The 20,287-nt window shown below is 42.6% G+C and overlaps 1 protein-coding gene across 1 annotated transcript in view; it reads right to left on the reverse strand.

The window, feature by feature from the left end:
* LOC126336471 (uncharacterized) overlaps nucleotides 1-11,768 on the reverse strand; it is a 582,392-nt gene extending 570,624 nt beyond the window's left edge. Inside the window, exons 1-2 of the mRNA XM_050000210.1 lie at nucleotides 11,560-11,768; nucleotides 10,083-10,128 (exon numbers count right to left, since the gene is read on the reverse strand). Of these exons, the coding sequence (XP_049856167.1) occupies nucleotides 10,083-10,128; nucleotides 11,560-11,616 (103 nt within the window). The 5' untranslated portion in view covers nucleotides 11,617-11,768. The remainder of the gene's footprint in view (nucleotides 1-10,082; nucleotides 10,129-11,559) is intronic.
* Nucleotides 11,769-20,287: the final 8,519 nt, after the last annotated feature.

Genomic DNA, 20,287 nt, shown 5'->3' on the forward strand with positions numbered 1-20,287 from the left:
GGACTATTCGTAACGCCCAAATAGTAGTGTGATCCCCGATCACAATATGATTTTTGAGGAGAGAATCAAAAGGAGACTACTAGAAATTTTTTTGTAGTATTCAAGCATGTATCGCTTTTAGAGAAAAGCAGAGAATAATGCAAGACTATTTCATTTAACATTTAGGTTCTATATATCTTGAAAGAGAAACATACATTTTTTTTCAATCTTTGTTCGATTTCTATGTCTATAACAGGAAATAATATGAACAAAAATCTAAAATCGGTTATTTCATAAACGGGATATTCTGAGCTGTTTTAAAAGTCAGTTCAAACAGTCATGAAAAAAGAACCGATATATTCGAAACCTAACTGTCTCAGCAACAACCTCCATCTCTACTTTAATGACCTTGTCGTCGACGAGGCGTGAAATCCTAATCTTTTACCGTTCCTTTGCTGTGTGACGTGCTCGAAGCTGTATTTACAAGAACAGACTAACTTCGTCTAAAAGCTACAACTTAATTTCTTTAGCACTGATATCATCGCATAGCATTATGAGCAAAACCGAATAGTAAGGTCATTCTCAAACTGAAGGAACGTAAAGAAGCTACGCACCAAACGTAAACTGGATAAAGCAATAAAGCCCTCTCCTCGTGCAATCTCTCTCTCCTGTAAGACTTTATGGGAGAACTGGATGCCACATAAAACTTATGACTGCGTAACGTATCGGCCAAAAAGTAAAAACCAAGTTCAAGGGTCGCCTTTACTTTACGGCGGGCTGCAAAACGTATTCAATCAGTATGAAGAGCACTTAATCTACTACAGCAGAAGCAATGCACAGACGAAAACCCTCCCACAAGGGGAAACTGGATCGCTTCTTAAAGTTATACCGCGCTGTTAGCCATGTGTGGAATATATCATTGAGGTTGTATGACTGATAACATATTATGAATATGGTGAGCGTTAAACTGCTGCTCGCAGTCTTCAGCTACTCGTGTTTCCACTCTCTCTTGAGATACATGGCTGACCATTATCATGTAGTGCTTCCCATACAAGTCGACATTTATTTCTCCGTCTTGTTATCCTTGTGCTCCTGCATTGCCGGCAACCACTCTGTGTTCTCATTATATTGCCAGTAGAACAATATCACGAACGTTTTGAATCGTTTTAACTGACGGGTACATTTTATGGATAACGTAGGGAATCTAGCCGGACATAGAATTTGCCACTCGAAGTTCCTTTGACGAACAAGTACATTAAAATTTAGAAAATCCGTTTAGCAAAGGAAATCTGATAGTATTGGTGCAAGAAAACAATCAGAAGATTTATTTTTTATTGTATGGTCGTCTGCCTAATAGCCTCAACGAGTCGAACGACCCGTAGACTGGTTGATTGACTAATTGACTGTAGAGGGCTAAGTGCTTAAAACGCTGTTATTAACGTCCTTACTTAAATATTCCACCGGCCCCTGTGGTCGAGCGGTTCTAGGCGCTTCAGTCAGGAACCACGCGGCTGCTACGGTCGCAGATTTAAGAAGAGCTACTACCTGTTTGAAAAACATCACTCGATGTCGATCTTTGGACGGTGTTCAGCATGCATGACAAACTGATGCACAGACTACGTGATCTTTGACTGGACACCTGTGACATCCAATGGATCGGAAATCTGTGCTGGAACCAAAGCGCTGTTGCGCGTGTGTATGGTGAACTGTCTGGAGAACTGTCGATTACGAAAGGAGTTGGCCAGAGCTACTTACTATCGCCATCACTTTTCGGTATTTATTCTGGCAAGACTTTCCGAAATTCACTTGATGATAAGTATCGAGGTGTGGTGGTTAACGCAGTTATCATTCGCAACACCGGATATGCTGATGACATTGGAACCAGAATGGAAGAGCTGGAATAACTACTAAACACTGTTACCGGAGAGAGTAACAAAAAAAAAATCAAATGGCTCTGAGCACTATGGGACTTAACATCTGAGGTCATCAGTCCCCTGGAACTTAGAACTACTTAAACCTAACTGTGTGTGATGTCCTTAGGTTAGTTAGGTTTTAGTTCTAAGTTCTAGAGGCTGATGACCTCAGAAGTTAAGTCCCATAGTGCTCAGAGCCATTTTTTTAACCTCTTGGATCTAATACTTCAAGGAAAGTACGATGCTAGTCGTGGTCGCGGACCTAGAAGATTATCCAGACTTAATGACATTAAGACACTGGTTTATATTGAGATGAGAATCACTGTCCAGAAAAAGCCATGGACAAACAGCAGATCATGCTACTGTTCGATAATGTTCTTCCAGGACAGGGCACATGAAGGACAAGATATGGTTCTAAAATAGCTGACTATAATTATTTAAACATGTGCCGAAAATATTTGCTTATTTAAATAACATAATGCTTTATAGAAAACTAGATTTTAATGTATCTTTCGTGACAGCTCCGTCACAGAGCCTTTAACTACGAGACAGGCCACTTATATCAGGGTGGAACAGTAATAATAATGTTCAGTTTGTTCTTCCAGTTTGCCATGTTATGTTTCTACCTCACCTTCTTCCATTAGCCTTGTCTCAGATAACGGACGCACTTCCATAAATGCGATAAATTTGTGTCTAACCTTTATATCACAGTTTTCTAATGCCAGCAACAGACCTTTATTCCGAGGCAGTTGGATACCTCGTCTGCATTACGTGCTACACAGGATTCACAGATGGAGCCGTTGGCGATCTTTTGACTTAACGAAGTTGCCGTTTCTCTCAGAACTCGGGCGAAAGGTAAGAATTACCGTGGTGGTCCTCACGAGGCTGTACTTACATTGCGTTCAGGTTCCGTGAAGAGCAAGGACGTGTTTACGCGGGTACAGTTACGTGACCACGGCCGCGAAGGTCAGGACGACCGTAGCCGTCATTAGTTGCCGCCAGCTGCAAAGGATCGAGAAAGGACTGGAACCCGACTGTGAAAGCTTCCATTTAGCTGGTTGTTTAACTGCTGCGCTCTGTGTCCTACTTGTGTTATATCATGCATGGTCCACATTGCAGCGAAATGTAGACACTAAACAGATTTTCTGACACTGGAAACGCTTGCTTAATCGGGATTCGAACCCGTATCACTGCAAAACTTTTAAATTTAGAAAAGAGGGAAGCTACCTGACGCTTCTGTTTGCAGCTCAGTAGCTCGCCAGTTAAACACATTTTCAGGGTAATATTGACGTACTGAGTATCCAGTTTCATCGTCCGGTCCGACAGAGGCATTCGATTGATTGGTCAGCTAGTAACATGGAGCAGAAGTGAATAACGAAGAGAATGAAATTTTGATTCTTCGGTTAGCGGTTATAGGCGCTACAGTCTGGAACCGCGTGACCGCTGCGGTAACAGGTTCGAATCCTGCCACGGGCATGGATGTGTGTGATGTCCTTAGGTTAGTTAGGTTAAAGTAGTTCTAAGTTATGGAGGTCTGATGACCTAAGAAGTTAAGTACCATAGTGCTCAGAGCCATTTCAACAATATTTTTTTTTTATTCTTCGGGTAGTAACATGGAGCAGAACTAAATACTGAATAGCATGAACAATGCAGTACTTCTTTTACAATTTTATTAGGGAATGGATATTTTGATTCATTTGTTGAATGATACACCCGTACCCCAACATCCCCTCTTCCCCGCCTCAATCACCGGTTTCGACAGTGTCTGCCGGCCGGTGTGGCCGAGCGGTTCTAGGAGCTTCAGTGTGGAACCGCGTGACCGCTACGGTCGCGGGTTCGGATCCTGCTTCGGGCATGGATGTTGTGATGTCCTTAAGTTAGTTAGGTTTAAGTAGTTCTAAGTTACTGGGGACTGATGACCTTAGATATTAAGTCCCATAGTGATCAAAGCCAATTTTTTTTCCTATACAGAGTCTACCTGTCACCTTCGAACCTGCTGGAAATAATATTACTGTGCATAACTTTCACCGCAGTTTTCGCAGGGTCGACATTGTTACAATCGGATTTGGCATGGTTAATTTGAAGGGGTTGCCGGTTGCCCTTCCAGCCGCCACACCGTACTCCCTGGGATGGAATCAGTGTACCCAAGCTGTCTGCGTCTAGTGGAAATCATGGGATAGTGCGAAAGTGTTATAAATGTCTGTGAGCTGTGTAACTGAGGTGGGACGTGGGCAACAGTCTGGTATTCACCTAGCGAGATGTGGAAAAACTCCTAAAAACGACATTCAGTCTGGCCAGCACACCGGACCCCATCGTTAATCCGCCGTGCGGATTCGATCTGGGGCAGGCGCGACAACCCGAGTCAACGAAGCAGAGCATTAGCGCTCTCGGCTAACATGGCGTGTCAATAATGCATACCTATTTATGAATAATTAAATCCCACCGCCTTAGTAATCTTCTTAGGAAGATTTGTACATATTTTGTAATTTGATGGTACCTACTGAACTTCACTGCAAACCAAAAGCGCCGCATTGGGTTGATCAGGTACATAAAACAGAGTAGTTAAGAAGTCCGTAGCACCAACAGTGCGTTCCGAAGTGGAGGCGAGGTCATCAGAGGAGCCTTTATGACTGTGGTACTTCAGAAAAGATGTCTCCACTTCGGGGCACACTAATGGTGCTATAGGCTTTTTAAATACCCTGTTTTATGTATTTGACAAGCTAATGTCGGGTCTTTGTTTTGTAAGTGCAGTGTGCTCTCGTTACATTGCTTCAAGTTCTACATTATACTATTACTTCTAGGAGACGACAGATATACTCGGGCGACACCGGTTACCAAGGGAAAAAAAATGAAATAAAAATTTTACAACGCACGGTCTAGGCTGCCAAATATTATTATTTACCAAATATCAGATCCCTTCAAGCAACTTATACATCTTACACACGGAATTATTATTATTATGTTTCTTACACCATCGTTGCTGTCCACCTTGATGAAAAATATTTGAGGCAATGAATAAATAAATTTATAAGACTTAACATAATTATGGAGACATGTGACCTGCAATAGTTCACTATCAATTTATTTATCTTGATTACAAGTAAAACTTTATATTGTGGTTAACGGAAACAAATTTATAACGAATAACTGAATATAAAATTTACAGTGATATTCCTTATTTGCTGAATAATATCCAATAATTAGAATGTGTTGGAAAGCTACTTCTAGTGATTCTACTACGAAGGCTCTCATACTAAGGAAAACTTAAGACGAATTTTCTGCAGTACAGAAATCACACAAAGGCTCATTTCCATTATGCGGATCACATTAAATCTCTTCAGCCTTTACTTCACATGTTACAAGCAGTTTTTCTAATTACACCCCCCAGTGGGCAGACCTAGGCTAAGTGCCGGAGTGGTTAGCACAAAGAACTCGCATCCGGGAGAACGACAGTTCAAATCTCCGACCGGCCACCCAGATTTAGATTTCCATGATTTCCCAAAATCGCTTAAGGCAGTAGTTACGTTAGTTCCTCTGGAAAGGGACGGTCGCTTTCCTCTCTCATACTACCTCAGACTGAACTTGTACTTCGTCTCTAATGACCCCGATGTCTATGGGACATTAAACTCTAATCTTAGTTTTTCCCTAAAGAAAAGAGTCGTAACTGAAGTAAAAAGGAAAAGAAACAATACTTTGAGTTTTAGTTTTTAAGAACTTTGAAGCAATACTCTGCTGTTATTAGAGAGCTCTACCGAACAGAAACAAATAAGATTATTTTCTGCTCGTTTAATTGACGCTCCCCTGGTACAGTATCCATATTTTCTACAAATAATTCGCACGATCTAAAGTGAGCTACCGCAGCTATACACATTGCAAAAACTAATTATAAGGTATGATAAGAAAATTTGTGCTAACCGAGTGGCGAAAAGTAGTGCAGCATACTCCCTCAGGATGAAGTGCAGTTGTCGACGAACTATAGTTTGGAAGGAGCAGTAGTATCAAGTACACGGTGTTTCTGTCCATCCGAGTGTTCCATGTGTTCTCTGTTCCACGGAAGGCGAAGGTCCGAGTGCTGCTAACCAGCAACGCCTGACTCCCTTCGTATCCTTGTGTGTGCAGCCGAGACCTGTGCAGTCCCTACTGACCTCGACGTCAATGGCACGTGTAACTTTCCTTTCTATCGGCTTCCGCTGTCTCTCGTCGGTCTTTTTGCCCCCTGGGGTTGAGTCCCGCTTAGGGCCCTGGTATGAAATTTAAATGTACCGTGTGTGTGTGTGTGTGTGTGTGTGTGTGTGTGTGTGTGTGTGTGTGTTTGTGTTTGTGTGTGCGCTCTCCTAACGCCGATCACATGATTATGAATGAGATAATCTATAGTACATAGGAAAACGACTGTCAGAGAACCTACAGACTAGCAGGTACTGTGTCCTAGAATTCATCATTAAAGCAAGATCTGCTTGCCTACTTCTCAACGAAGCAATACCAAGTGCATTTGCCATGAGATCGAGTGGCTTATTTTTAAATAAAAACGATCAAACACATGCTTCCAAGTGAAAAATGTCTCCATGTTCAGTTAATATACCACTCCAGAACTTCCTCGTTCCCCTGAAATGTACAATTTCGCAAGTTTCACATAAACAAGAACAAACGAAGGAAAGCTATGCCGGTCTTCCTCTACGACAAACAGTTGGCTGCAAACATTAGAACTGAAATTTTTCATCAATTAACCACAGTGGTTGTTAATTTCTTCAAATAGTTGTAATATACTGATTGTTCGGGCGCCTGGCTGCGTAGCGAGTGTTGACAAAACTGACAGGTAGCATAAGACTACATTTTTCAGCTCTTAAAATGGCTCAAATGGCTCTGAGCACTATGGGACTTAACATCTGAGGTCATCAGTCCCCTAGAACTTAAACCTAACTAATCTAAGGACATAACACACATCCATGTCCGAGGCAGGATTCGGATATGCGACCGGTTCCAAACTGAAGCGCCTAGAACCACTCGCCCACATCGGCCGGCTTCAGCTCTCAATTCACATGTGATGTACTTGGTAATGTCGCTATTTGAACAGTCTAAAAAAAAGTTTGCACTTGTCCGTTGTTATGGACTGTTGACTAAATGCCATGTACGCACTTGGTCAGATTACTACTGACTCGTAATAACGGCATTATGTATTTGCCTTGATAACGAAATGCGATGGCACGCTGGAATTGTGGTCAATACATCTCAAAGTTCTTACATTGAACTGATCCACTACAAGTTGAATGTGCTGTAACCAAGTGCTGCCTTGCAATCATGGCGGAATATCTAACTGCAGTTTGAGTTTCATTCCAAAAATTCAAAATATGAAGTGGCTTACTGATCTGTGCGCGTACATTTGACAAAAATTCGCAACACATTAAACTATTCCCAACTCACACATTTTAAGAAACTGTGGAGTTTTCAAGCGCTCATATAATTTCCTCTGTCGATCTCCAGAAGAGAATTTATGCTTTCGACTTGTGCTCTGCAATTTTATACAGGCAACAACAGATAGTTGCTAAACAACAAAATGAAACTGTCAGTAAGGACTAGATCTCGAACCTGGGCCCTCTTATATCGTGAGCAAGAATTTCTGTTGCACCAGCACGATCCGGCTGAAGATTAAATCTCTCCTAGTCTATAGACTTTCTCACGCATTTCTTGCTCGATTTGCAGCCCCATCAAGAAACTACCGGCAGGTACAAAGCTTTACGGTGGCTTAGAGTCTTGCTTGTGTTGCTTAGTCAGCGACATCACTGAGCGTGAATGCTAACGGTCTAGGTTCCACTATCGGTGCGGTACAATGCTTTAATTTCACATGCAGTTTCATAACAGTGTACACTCGGATGCAGGGTGAAATACTCATTCAAGAGCCAAGGAGCGTGTCAGGTATGATGATAATCGACAATTCTTCGATGATATGTGACGGGATTTGTGCCACCTGCCAGTGTATGGTTTTGCCACAGCCTTCACTTGCACACAACAGCATTTGCGTCTATGTAACAGCAATTCACGCCCAAGTGTTTGGCAGGGGGTTAAAATAACAACTTTCTGATAGTTTTACATCGTTCCACACTCGAATAGTACGTGGGAAAGTTAACACCGAAATATCTCCCATGGTGATTTCTGCCTATGTAGGAGGGAATCAACAAAATTTTTCGCGTCCGAAGGAGAAATTTGTCGATGGAACGTTCGTGAAAGGACCTCACTATAGCGAAGAGCACCTTTGTTCCAGTGATTGCCGTATCAAATCTCGTATCATATTGATAAAACTATCTCCCCTACATCGCTATAGCACAACCGAGTTGCTGGCCGGAGTGGCCTGGCGGTTCTAGGCGCTACAGTCTGGAACTGCGCGGCCGCTACGGTCGCAGGTTCGAATCCTGCCTTGAGCATGTATGTGTGTGTTGTCCTTAGATTAGTTAGGTTTAAGTAGTTCTAAGTACTAGTAGACTGATGACCTCAGCAGTTAAGTCCCATGGTTCTCAGAGCCATTTGAACCATTTGAGCCACAAACCGAGTTGTCTTTCTTTTTTCGATATCCTCTGCCAGTCTTCTCATACGAGAATGGGCCACTGTAATCTAGGCAATTTTTTTAGTATATTTTTCTACGTTATCGTTCCAACTTAAGTTAGTAATTACAATCCCTAGGTATCTGGTTGCCAACGGGCATGCCGCAGTGGTAACATCGATTCACGTCAGATCACCGAAGTTAAGCGTTGTGGGGCTGGGCTAGCACGTGGATGGGTGACCATGCGGTCTGCAGAGCGCTGTTGGCAAGCGGGGTGCACTCAGTGGTCGTGTGTTGGGGCTTATGTGCGCTCAACGTCGAGTGTGCACTCAGTCCTTGTGAAGCAAACTGAGGAGCTACCTGATTGAGAAGTAGCGGCTCCGGTCTCGTAAACTGACGTACGGCCGCGAGAGCTGTGTGCTGACCACGTGACCCTCCATATCCGCATCCAGTGACGCCTGTGGTCTGAGGAAGACACGGCGGCCGGTCGGTACCGTTGGGCCTTCCAAAGGCTTTTGGGACGGAGTTAGGTATCTGGTTATATTGAAAACTTTTAAATTTGTGTGATTTATCGTGTGTTCCAAGTTTAATGACTTCCTTTAGTACTCATATGGAGTACCTAACACCTTTTATCGTCTAAGGTCACTTGCACTTTTCGCACGATACCGATACCTTGTCTAAATCACTTTGCGATTCACTTTATTTTCTGATGTCTTTATTAGATGGTAAATGAAAACATCATCTGTTAACAATTCAAGAGGACTGGTTAGATTGTTTCCTAAATGGTTTATGCAAATTAAGAACAGCAGAAGACCCACAACATCCTTGGAGAATCCCAAATATCACGTCTGTCTCACTACGTTACTTCCCATCAGTTACGACAGACAGTGACATTTCTAACTGCAAATCTCGAATCCTGTAGCACAACTGAAGCGGTACACCATAGGCACGCAATTTTATTAGAAGCACTTGTGACGAGCCCTGTCAAGCGCATCTGGAACTGAAAAATTATGGAATCAACTTGAGGTCCACTATCGATAGCACTCATTAGTTCGTGTGAATGGAGAGGCAGCTCTACTTCAAAATCACGATATTTTGTGCTGGTTGTATGCCAACACATTATTTTCTTCGATTATTTCATGATTTTCAACATCCTGTTGCAAAACGATGTCATTAATATGGGATCGCAAGTCACCGGATTACTTCTGCTGTATTTGTTTTCTTCTGTATTGCTGCAACCTCTCTTCATACGTTTCCAGTACTTGGATAAGGATCTTTCAACGAATGTGAGGTTGTAAGTATACGTTTGCTAATAATGAAGTTATTGCACCGCAAGTGCAAGGGGCGGCAATCGGAAATTTCTATTTTGTAACACGACACTGGAGAATACAACAGGTTTCGATTCGAAAGTCATGCCATCGCTTCAGACACAGACGTTTGGTTGCACACGTGAGCTACTGGAACAGATGGTAAGAGAGAGAGTTGCGGCGTAAGCCGACGCCGCAGTTTGTTTAGCTCCTGGGAGTGTGGAGGCGACCTGTTCATCGCTGGAGGTCCCCAGTGCAGCGTCTTGGGTGCCGTGTTCTCCCTGCCGCGCCGGACCAAGTGCCGTTGTTCGCAATTGAGCGGCCAGCAGCCAACAATGGCGGGTCACGTACCTGCTACCGGTGACAGCTTCCGCATCACGCACCACCGCGACTTCCACTACAAAAAGAGGAAACGCACCGGTCACGTCAACCAGCCATTACGCACAGAGCGTAAAAGATAATAAAACAAATGAGAAATCCCATTCTCTCTTTCTTTGAGTGTGAGTGTGTGTGTGTGTGTGTGAGAGAGAGAGAGAGAGAGAGAGAGAGAGAGAGAGAGAGAGAGTATTATTAGAGAGTGAAAAATGAGGGGGGAGGGGGGAAATTAGAAATAACTTGACTTCATGCTGGCCACGACAGACATTATTGTCGGTCTCTGAGTATCAGCACTGTAGGATTACTAATAAAGAGATAGGCAACATTTGGCTCCTTCTGAATGTAGAATGTGTCCGGGATGATTACTCCGTTTATCGCATCTATGGAACTCTACATTGCAGGAGAGTTTCATATGGAACTGGAATGCTGAGCGTGTGAAAACCAGTGCCTAAAGCTGGAAGACTTGGCGCCAATAAAAACTGAGGTACTTAAAGTGTGAAATGAAGAGGTAACATACAAAAACAGGAAACGAAAGAAAAAAAATCGTTACTAGCAGTACGAATATTTAAGTTGTATGATGCAGATACAATAGAAGTTAGGTTGGCAGTGGAAGGGCCAATACAAAGGAATATTAGTATAAATTGGGCTATGTAGGAAAGTTTGTGAAGAAGTAACACAATGTGAAAAGAGAAGACTGTTCTAACTCAGTTGAAATAAGACAGATGACTTACATAAATTTATGAATCAGTCACTCACTGATATACAGAATCAATAGTTCACGAAGCATAAGTGTGAAAGTTACGCGATTAAAAATCAAACAGCATCAGTGCAGCTTCAGTAGAAGCTGGGAGAAATAGGAGCATCAGCGTGAATTATTGCCATGTCATGGAATTCATTTGTTGCAACACAGTAAAGTTTTTGAAATGAATTTTTTCTTAATTAACTTTTTTCGTGTTCCATGGGACCAACTGGAACAAAGTTACTGGATCGTAAGACGTATCACAACAAGTAGTTTACGAAGTAACGATCAATAAATAAGAAAATTTAATCAAGGGGCTTGACATAGTATATAGTCAATATTCTAAACCATATCCTAGGCGTTTCTGATTTGCCACAGGGAGGGAGAACAAAAATTTTGATGGTTGCATCTAAAATTTTTAGCATAGATGTTTAGTTTTGAGATGGGAAGGTAGAATTTACGTTAATCAAAAAATATGTTTATATACAGAAATAAAATCTAAGAATGTGTAAGGAATGTTTCCAACGTTCCATATGTTAAAAAGTGGTGTTGTGTACATTTCAAGTGCTGTATAAATGCTAATTGTTATGTCGGCAGTGTTAGGTGTCTGGTAATAGAGACGAACTGTAACGTCAGTAATGACGCTTATTGTGGTGGGTGTGATGGAATCAAGGACTGACAGTAATGATTTGTAATGACACTGATGATAATCACCTTCTTGCCGTCGCGGAACTTGACAGTCCCCTCGATGACGGTGTTGCTGTCCACCATGGCTGCGGCCGCGGACCGTCACTCACATGGGGCCAATCAATCACTGTCACTGGCACTCGTCACGTCGCGTCACACGCACGCTCCGCCACGCACCACAGCTGCAGCTGTAGCTGTCCCGCGGCTCCGCTCCGCAGCGAGCGCTGTCCGCGACTGGGGGCCCCAGTCGCAGTTTGCACGAGCGCGCCAAGCCGCGCCACCGCCGACGCCATTCTTCGCCTGCTGCCATCTAGCGTCGACACGCCCAACTTCTTGCGCCGAGACGGCGGACTTGGCGCTCCTTGAGAGCGGAAAAGGACGAGGAGAACTCAAAGTTGAAGAACTGCGCCAGTAATTTAATCACGGCGTCGTTGGTTGTTTAGAATGTAAACAACAGTAATGGGAAGGCATCGAGCAGTACTCTGCGCCACGCGTAATTCGCTTCGTTTAAAGTCTGACTGCTATACCCCAAGCAGATTAGAAGTCCACGTTGTTTTGCCATATACTGCTCGACTGTCTTATGTCTTTCTCTACGAAATCACCTATACTGCAATGTAATTTTCTCTAAAGTCATAAGAAGCAGTCCATATGTGAGGAATACAAGCGATCTATTAAGTAAACATTTTAATTACGAATAACTTGGAACAAACACGTAGATAATGTTGGGGACTAAGAGAACCAAAGATTCACTTAGGAAACACAGAAGGTCAACTAAAGGGACTGCCTACACTACGTTTGTCCGTCCTCTTCTGGAGAACTGCTGCTTGGTGTACGATCCGCATCAGACGGGATTGACGGAGGAAATCGAAAAAATTCGAAGAGTGTCAGCTCGTTTCGTATTACAGCGAAATAGGGGAGAGGGTGCATAGCTCTGCTGCGCGAGTTGGGGTGCCAGTCATTAAAACAGAGGGTTTTTCGTTGTGGCAGGACCTTTTCACGAAATCTGAATCACAAACTTTCTCCTCCGAATAGGAAAATATTTTTTTGGCGCCCTTCTACACAAGGAGAATTGATCAACGTAATAAGAGAAAAATTTAAGTGTTCATTTCTCCTGCACGCTGTTAGAGAGTGGAACAGTCGAGAAATAGTTTTAAGGTGGTTACATGAACCCTCTACCACGTACTTACTTGCGAATTGCAGAGTAATCACGTGGACGTAAGAGTAGACTCGCCGTATAGTAAGGCCGGATTCACGCGTAGGGTAAGTAGACGTCTGCCAGTCGGCCCGTGCCAGGCAGACTACACTCAAGACACTCCTGTGTATCATATAACATACACAAGCACTTGCAGGCGCAACCAAGAGAAAAACAATTCTTCAAAATAAACAGAACTTGCTAGAGACTAATGCGAACCTTCTTCTGCAGAGGTCGCCTTACAGACACAGGGAAAGTTGGAGTACTCCGCCGACCTCCGCCGGCTTTATAAGGAAAGCGCAGCAGCAGTACAGCCAGTTCCTCGCCGAGCTAGGACCAGCTCCAACGGACCTCACCTACGCTCTTGATGAATTGTCGCCTACATGTTATTTGTTTTCTTTGTGTGTATATACTGATTGTTCGAGAAGTGTAGTTCAGTTTCAATAAACGACATTGTACTCAGTGTTCTACAATACTGAGTATTCTTCAGCCCCACGTAGAGCGCCGACAGAGAAAGGGTGCCGGGAAGACGCGATCAGCGTTTGTAAAACGGTTGTTCTGAAAATGAGTTGCGATCGCTCACGAAACTGAACCATACCGAAAATGAGAAATGCTTTATTAAAAATAGTTAGCTGCACATTTCAGCTATTTCTGTCGCCACTCCGGATTAGACTTTTGTCATAGCGTTGTATCAACTCGCCAATACTCTCGTCATAGAAGGCAGCCACCTGTACTTTCCAGCAATTTTCTGGGTTCGTCTACAGCTCGTAGTCTATGCCCACATGCCGTCCTCATATCAAGCGGTTCATGTGAGCAAAGATGAACATCAGAGAGAGCCAGGTCCAGGCTGTATGGTGGATGATGAAACACTTCCATAGACAACTCTGCAGGAGCGTCTTCTTTGCCCATGCAGTGTGCGGCAGAGAATTGTCATGAACAAGGAAATGCATCACAGTTCCATTAAATGGGCGAAATCCTTCGAGAGGCACCCTTACTTGCCGGAAGGTATCTTTACGTGCTCACTGTTCGCTCAGGACGGCAAAGTGCAAAGTGACGCTGTCGACGAGCATACCACACACACTGCCCAAGACATCTGTGCAAAGCTTCATCTGATTTCAGTGTGGTTTTCATTTCGTGACCTATCGGAACTTACTTTCTCGACACCGCTCATATTTTCATTAAATTTGATCACAAGAAGAAGAAAATGGTTCAAATGGCTCTGAGCACTATGGGACTTACCTTCGGAGGTCATCAGTCCCCTAGAACTTAGAACTAATTAACCTAACTATCCTAAGGACATCATACACATCCATGCCCGAGGCAGGATTGGAACATGCGACCGCAACGGTGGCCCGGTTCCATACTACAAGAAGAAGAGCTGAGTGCTGTATTCTAACAGGGAAGACAAATCAGCAGTTAGCAGTACTGTCACTTTGAGTAGCATTTGGTTCGTTAATGATTTCTGTTGGAGGGCGATTGTTAAATTCGCTGCTCGCAGCTGCTGTATAGTTGTGTTTCGCTTCTTGTACAATTTTACATTGCCCTCATAGTCAGCTTCCTTCACTACTCGTATTGCCTATTTTCTCCCTACACCATAGAAGCTTTATTGTACCTGCACAAAATCGTTAAACGAATTCTGTCCGAATGTCATGACTGTGCTCAGAAATCGCCTTTCATCGGTGGACTATTCGGAGTGTGGAGTGGAGACACCGGCGATTTGCGAACACAGCCTTTACACATAAGAAGTCTTGGGATGGGTACTTCGACCCCTCCCCCCCCCAAGGTATCGCGGCCGGACTTGCCGCCTTTCCCCGCCCCTCAAGTCGCTAGAAATACAAGTCCCTGTTCTTACTTTGTTTCCGAAGCAAGTGTTGGACTTGTGGCGTTTAATATGACAAATACACATTGTTCAAATAATAGACGATGTTTCCTAGGCCATGAACAAGTAGCAACAATTGTTTCTCCTGAGAATATGCCTGATATAGCAGCATATGCGCCCATGATAGTCTTCATACTACACATTTAAAACAAAAGAAAAAGAGGTTGAAAAAAATCAGCCAACTAGTTCCAAAACATAGGTTTACTAGTTCTTGTCCTAGGTTTCGATATTTCTAAAAATATCTTCTTCAGAAGGAGTGGACCGTATTCCATCACATGATATTACATTACATTAGCTAAGGCCAAGCTACTCTTGTCATATGCCGTGTGTTGTAACACGGCCCACTCCTTTCGAAGAAAATATTTTTAGAAATATCGAATACTAGGACAAGGAATGGTAAACTTTGTTTTTCAACTGGTTGCCTTATTTTTTCAATCTCTTCACATTTGCACAGTTGATGATTCGCAGCCATGTTTAAGATTGTACAAAACCAAAACCCATTTGCTCAGATATTTCTGAACAGAATTTTAATATAAATTTCTTAGGTAGCCTAAGTTTTTTGCAATAATAATTACATGTAATGCTTCGGAATGGGGTTTATGAATGGTTCTCTGGGACACTGCTTTCATTTTAAATCATAAAACACAGTTGTAGTTTCTGGAATTAAATCTCAGCAGTAAACCACATTGCAGCTGCAGGAAAACTACTTCTGCTGCGTACTTTTATACAATCAGCGGAAAAATACTCCTACTGCAGCACAAAAATTGGGAATCTGTTGATGTTTCTTTAAAAGGCTCTGACTGAGAAGCGAGATACCAGCAGTTTCATTCTACCTTCCTCAACATCTTTAAAAATTTCTGCTTGCGAACATATTCGCCCTTATTTTAATATACAACTCACCTCCAACATTCACAAGCTTCCAGAACTGTAATTCCCTCATACCCACTAGTCTATGCTGTAAATCGCTTATACCCAGCCACTCCCAGTCGCCCTTTGTCACTCAGTCGTTCAGCCCATCTAATTTACATTACCTGCTTAAGTCTCCGTGTCATTGTTTCCTGTCTCACAGCCACAGTCTCCCTCGTTCTGACCTATTACTGGTCTCCTCTCACTATCAATACGACCCTCTTCCTTTCTCTTACTGCTAACGTCTCATTCTCTACATTTCACTGCTGCTGTCCCCTCTCACTGTCATTATCTCTCTTTTCCTCGTTGTCATTGTCATATACTCTGTCTCTCACTATCATTGGGTTTCGCCCACTTCCTCTTTCTCTTTATTCTCCTCTCCCCCCCCCCCCCCCCACCATCACCACCTCCTCACTGCCATTGTCCTAGATGATAACGGAGACACTTTACAACCTATTTGCCCACGCTATGTCTCTTTATAAACTACGTTTCCACCTCAGTCCGAGTTTTAAGTGTGCAAGTAAGGTAAATCTGATCCCCTGGATCTGGCAAACTGATAAATATGAAGAAAATTATCACTGTTGTTCGAGATAGCGATCTTAAGAATCAGCGAATCGGTTTTGGTACCCAAGTAACGAGTTTTTGGGGTGTTTCTCGATAACAGATGGTTTCTGAAAACCGGGAGATGACTCTTCTAAATATATGCCTAGTGAATATCCGTTAAAATAGGAGCGATTTGCTGCGAATATTTATAGTTTGGTTTTCACCTCATATCGGGTTTTACGTGTAAAAGTAGGGTTATTTTGAAACTCAGTATCTTGGAAACGGATAAAGATAAAAAGAATATTTTTGAGTTTGCTCGAGATCGGGCGCTTAGGAAGATATCGTGATAATTGCAGCCTTTTTTGTGCTTAGCCGTTGTGGACTCATCAGCTCGGTTTCGGTCCGCTGGTGACGGCGAAGATACAGTAAAAAAACACATTCGTGGGGTATTCCGAGGAACCGCCCGTGGACTTGTAAGTAGGCTGTTTAAGTTTGTATGTTGGTAAAGACACGTAGCGCTTAATGGTGTTCCCATATGTCTCGCCAAGCCCACAGTAGACAACATCAACAGAACCAACCTATGTTCTCCATTTTTCTAACCGGGATAGTGACCCTAAGACAATCATTTTGTTGAGTAACAAATGGTTACTTCCCTTTGGGCTAACCAAACCACTTGACACTACGTATGTATCACCAACTGCTGTGGATGGGTACTATTAACTGTGGTCTGTAAGATGCACTTCAGTTTCACGAGATTGTCAGGAATAATTAACGAATCTGGACATGCAACTTGTAATAAAACTGTTTATGGTGAGACAAATGTACTAACCGAACTTGGATCATGTGAAATGACCGATTCCCAAGTTGAAGACTCAAAACCCAGAAATCCAATACCATAAAGCTATACCAAAATATATGAATGTGGACATATACAAACACTTTATGTAATTACTAGGAGGATTACGAACTTTTTAAGAAAGATAAGCGACGATAAACAACTATTTTACTTTATTTTTGTAATGATTTTGAATGAATAGATCGATATTTGTAGGTAAGTCTTCGTTATAGTTCAGTACGAGTGCGGAGTACTACTTTGGAATATAACTTATAAACTAAATCAGTGTTCGTATTATCTAAGAAAATGAAGCCGCGAATCCTATACGCCGGTACATAAAATTGCGTTTCAAAACCTAGCGTAGACAGGGAGAGCCTACAACTTTCATTAGCGACGAAGAACAATGATAGATGAGTGCCATGAAAACAGTTTTTTTTTAATTCTTACAGTGTGTCACTATCTCAGAGTACCAACTGCTGTGAAATTATGAGCAGCCACCCAAATTTAAACTTACTTCAAAATTAATGAACGAACTATGAGTTGTAAGAGTGTGATGGCAGTTAGAAGCCGTAGCAATGGTTATGTTCTGTATAAACAGACAGTTTGGATACCACATTCAGTTTGTCTGCTATGTTCCTGATACTTGTCATCGCATCCTCTTCCATTGCATGGAATGCGGCCTCTTCAAAATCGGATGTGCAGCTCCGTTGCGGATCACCACAGGGAGTGAGAAGGTCTCTAGTAGCATGGGAACCGCTCCGTATACATCTGATCAGCAGCCCTCTCATTGCACCGAGCTTCGCCGAACGATAGTATTATATCGGAATATTTCGCAATTTTGTAGTACAGCATGATCAAGAGCATCAAGCCAAAAATGAAATGTAGGTACTACTTGCATTCCCTACTGTAGTGAATGGTTACTACTGCGCAGTAGTACAGTATTACCAAAGACCACAAGCACAACAGCAAGTACAAAGCTGTACAGGCCCTGCTGAATGACATGTCAACAAACCTGTAGGGGGCATGGAACCTCAGGTGAGTGATGAGTGACGTACGTAATACCTCAGTCAGTGACGCCGAAAATGAGGGCGATTTGAATGTATGATGAGGTATTTTTTTATGTAGCTGGAAAAAGTAACTTTTGCACACATGACTTCCTATACTGATCTAAACCGTTTTGGTCCCCACCGCAAGTCATTAACATCTGGAAAAGGAACTTAGCTTCAGTCTGTATAAGGGCCACGAATAGCTTGAGACCTTCACTGAAAGACATGGATGTGCCGTTTATAGTTGTGAGACAGCGTTGTCAGCACATGGCAGTTTGGATGAGGACTCGGTAGGGCGATCTACTTGGCCATCTGGTCGAATTACGCAGTATCCACTTTTGTGGTGTATTCGGGTGTGGCAGGGACACGATGTAGGTCTGGATGTGAAAGTGAAGGTTCTGATCGACACTAATGACCACCACAACAGTGGATCACCGTATTGTGCACCTAGCTCATCATAACCATATCCGCTACTGCCACCTGAGTGCAAGTAATAGTCTCCATGCAAAATTCTGCCATATTAGTCAGGAACTTGGCAACCATACCAAGGAATAACCGTTCTCTGCGTAGGCTGCTGATAACACCACAACCCAAAAACTGTATCTGGAGTAGTGCTGTGACCAGGGACCATCAACAGCTGATGAAATGTGGCGCACAGTGTTCAGGGATGAACCACTGTTTTGCAACCTATGGGGATGTTCTTTTCTTCTTCAAAGAGACACAACGGTGTTATTCATGGTGTCATGATGTAGAAAGATATCGGGTATGACTTCGAATTGCGGCTGGTAATGATTCAGGGAACTCTGATGCGTGTAGGTGTGTCATGGATATCCTGCTTGCTCATGGGACAGTATAGTGGTGGCATTTTTCAGGAGGGCAATGCTTCTCCACATATCACATTTGCCTCTATGATCAGTCTGCCTGGCATTGAGGTACTCTTGTTGCAACGAAGCTACCCAGATCTATCTCCGAAAGAAGATGTGTGGGTTCAACTCTGTCCGAGAGAGTATTGATAATATAAAGAGCCAATTACAACGATAATGGGACAGTTTGCTTCAGGATGGGATATGTCGGACCTGACTAAATGGCTCAAATGGCTCTGAGAACTATGTGACTTAACTTTTGAGGTCATCAGTCCCCTATAACTTAGAAGTACTTAAGTGTAACTAACCTAAGGACATCACAAACATCCATGCCAGAGGAAGGATTCGAACATGCGACCGTTATGATAATAGAAAAGTTATTGTGTATGTTAACAACGATTGCATAAAATGTCTGCATAAACAGTCAACCCATTAAATTATACTGAATAACTGACCCACACAAAAGTTAATATCACTTGATCACTGATACAGCAAATTTCATCATTTAAAAACACTAAGTTCATCTTAAATACTTAATATGAAGTACGAAAAATAGTGGCCAACTTACGTATTTTGGATCTCCTTAAATAAAAATCGCCCAGTGAAACCTATTTGTTCACTAGGACCTTTTTCACTCAGTATTCACGCAAACACTCCTATTTTACACGGAAACCAATGTAATTCTTAATAATTCATGTTATTTACTTATTTATGCAAATTAGAGAAGTCAATTGACAAACTTCTAAAAACGGCCTTTTTGTAACAAAGAATTATTCTGTCAAGTCAACAAACCTGTCTGTCATTTTAATAACCTGTTAAATTATGTCACTCGATATAAATTAATAACTTTTCTGAACAAATTACGATAAAAGATGTACATGTGACTTGTAAACTATATCTCTTTTCAGTAGTTCTTTGACAAGGTTATAAATACAATCAAGAAAATCCGCATAACTTCCACGATACACCGTTGAATTATCAGAAGGTTGAGGTCTGGCGTACAATGCCTGCACGCCTCATTATTGGTCCCATCTACTTTCATCAGACACTGACTCTGAATATTACCATCATTTTGAAACCATTTCTGGCAACATTAACGGAGGAGGAAAGACCTATAGTTATTCCCAGTAGGATGGAGCAACTGTCCACACAGCCGGCCGAACCTTGCAGCACATTTACACGATCTTCAAGCCTTACTGACTCTGAATATTACCATCATTTTGAAACCATTTCTGGCAACATTAACGAAGGAGGAAAGACCTATAGTTATTCCCAGTAGGATGGAGCAACTGTCCACACAGCCGGCCGAACCTTGCAGCACATTTACACGATCTTCAACCCTTACAGATTACTTAACAGAGGTCAGTCTGGTCACGGCCCCTACTGGCCAACCTGATCACCTGATATGTCAGCGTGCGATTACTTCGTCTAGTATATGGCAACAGGCCTCACAGTCTTCAAGAACTCCAGCAGAGCATTTTGGATGAGAGT

The sequence above is a fragment of the Schistocerca gregaria genome, chromosome 2 (assembly GCF_023897955.1).
Source record: "Schistocerca gregaria isolate iqSchGreg1 chromosome 2, iqSchGreg1.2, whole genome shotgun sequence".
NCBI classification, from domain to species: Eukaryota; Metazoa; Arthropoda; class Insecta; order Orthoptera; family Acrididae; genus Schistocerca; species Schistocerca gregaria.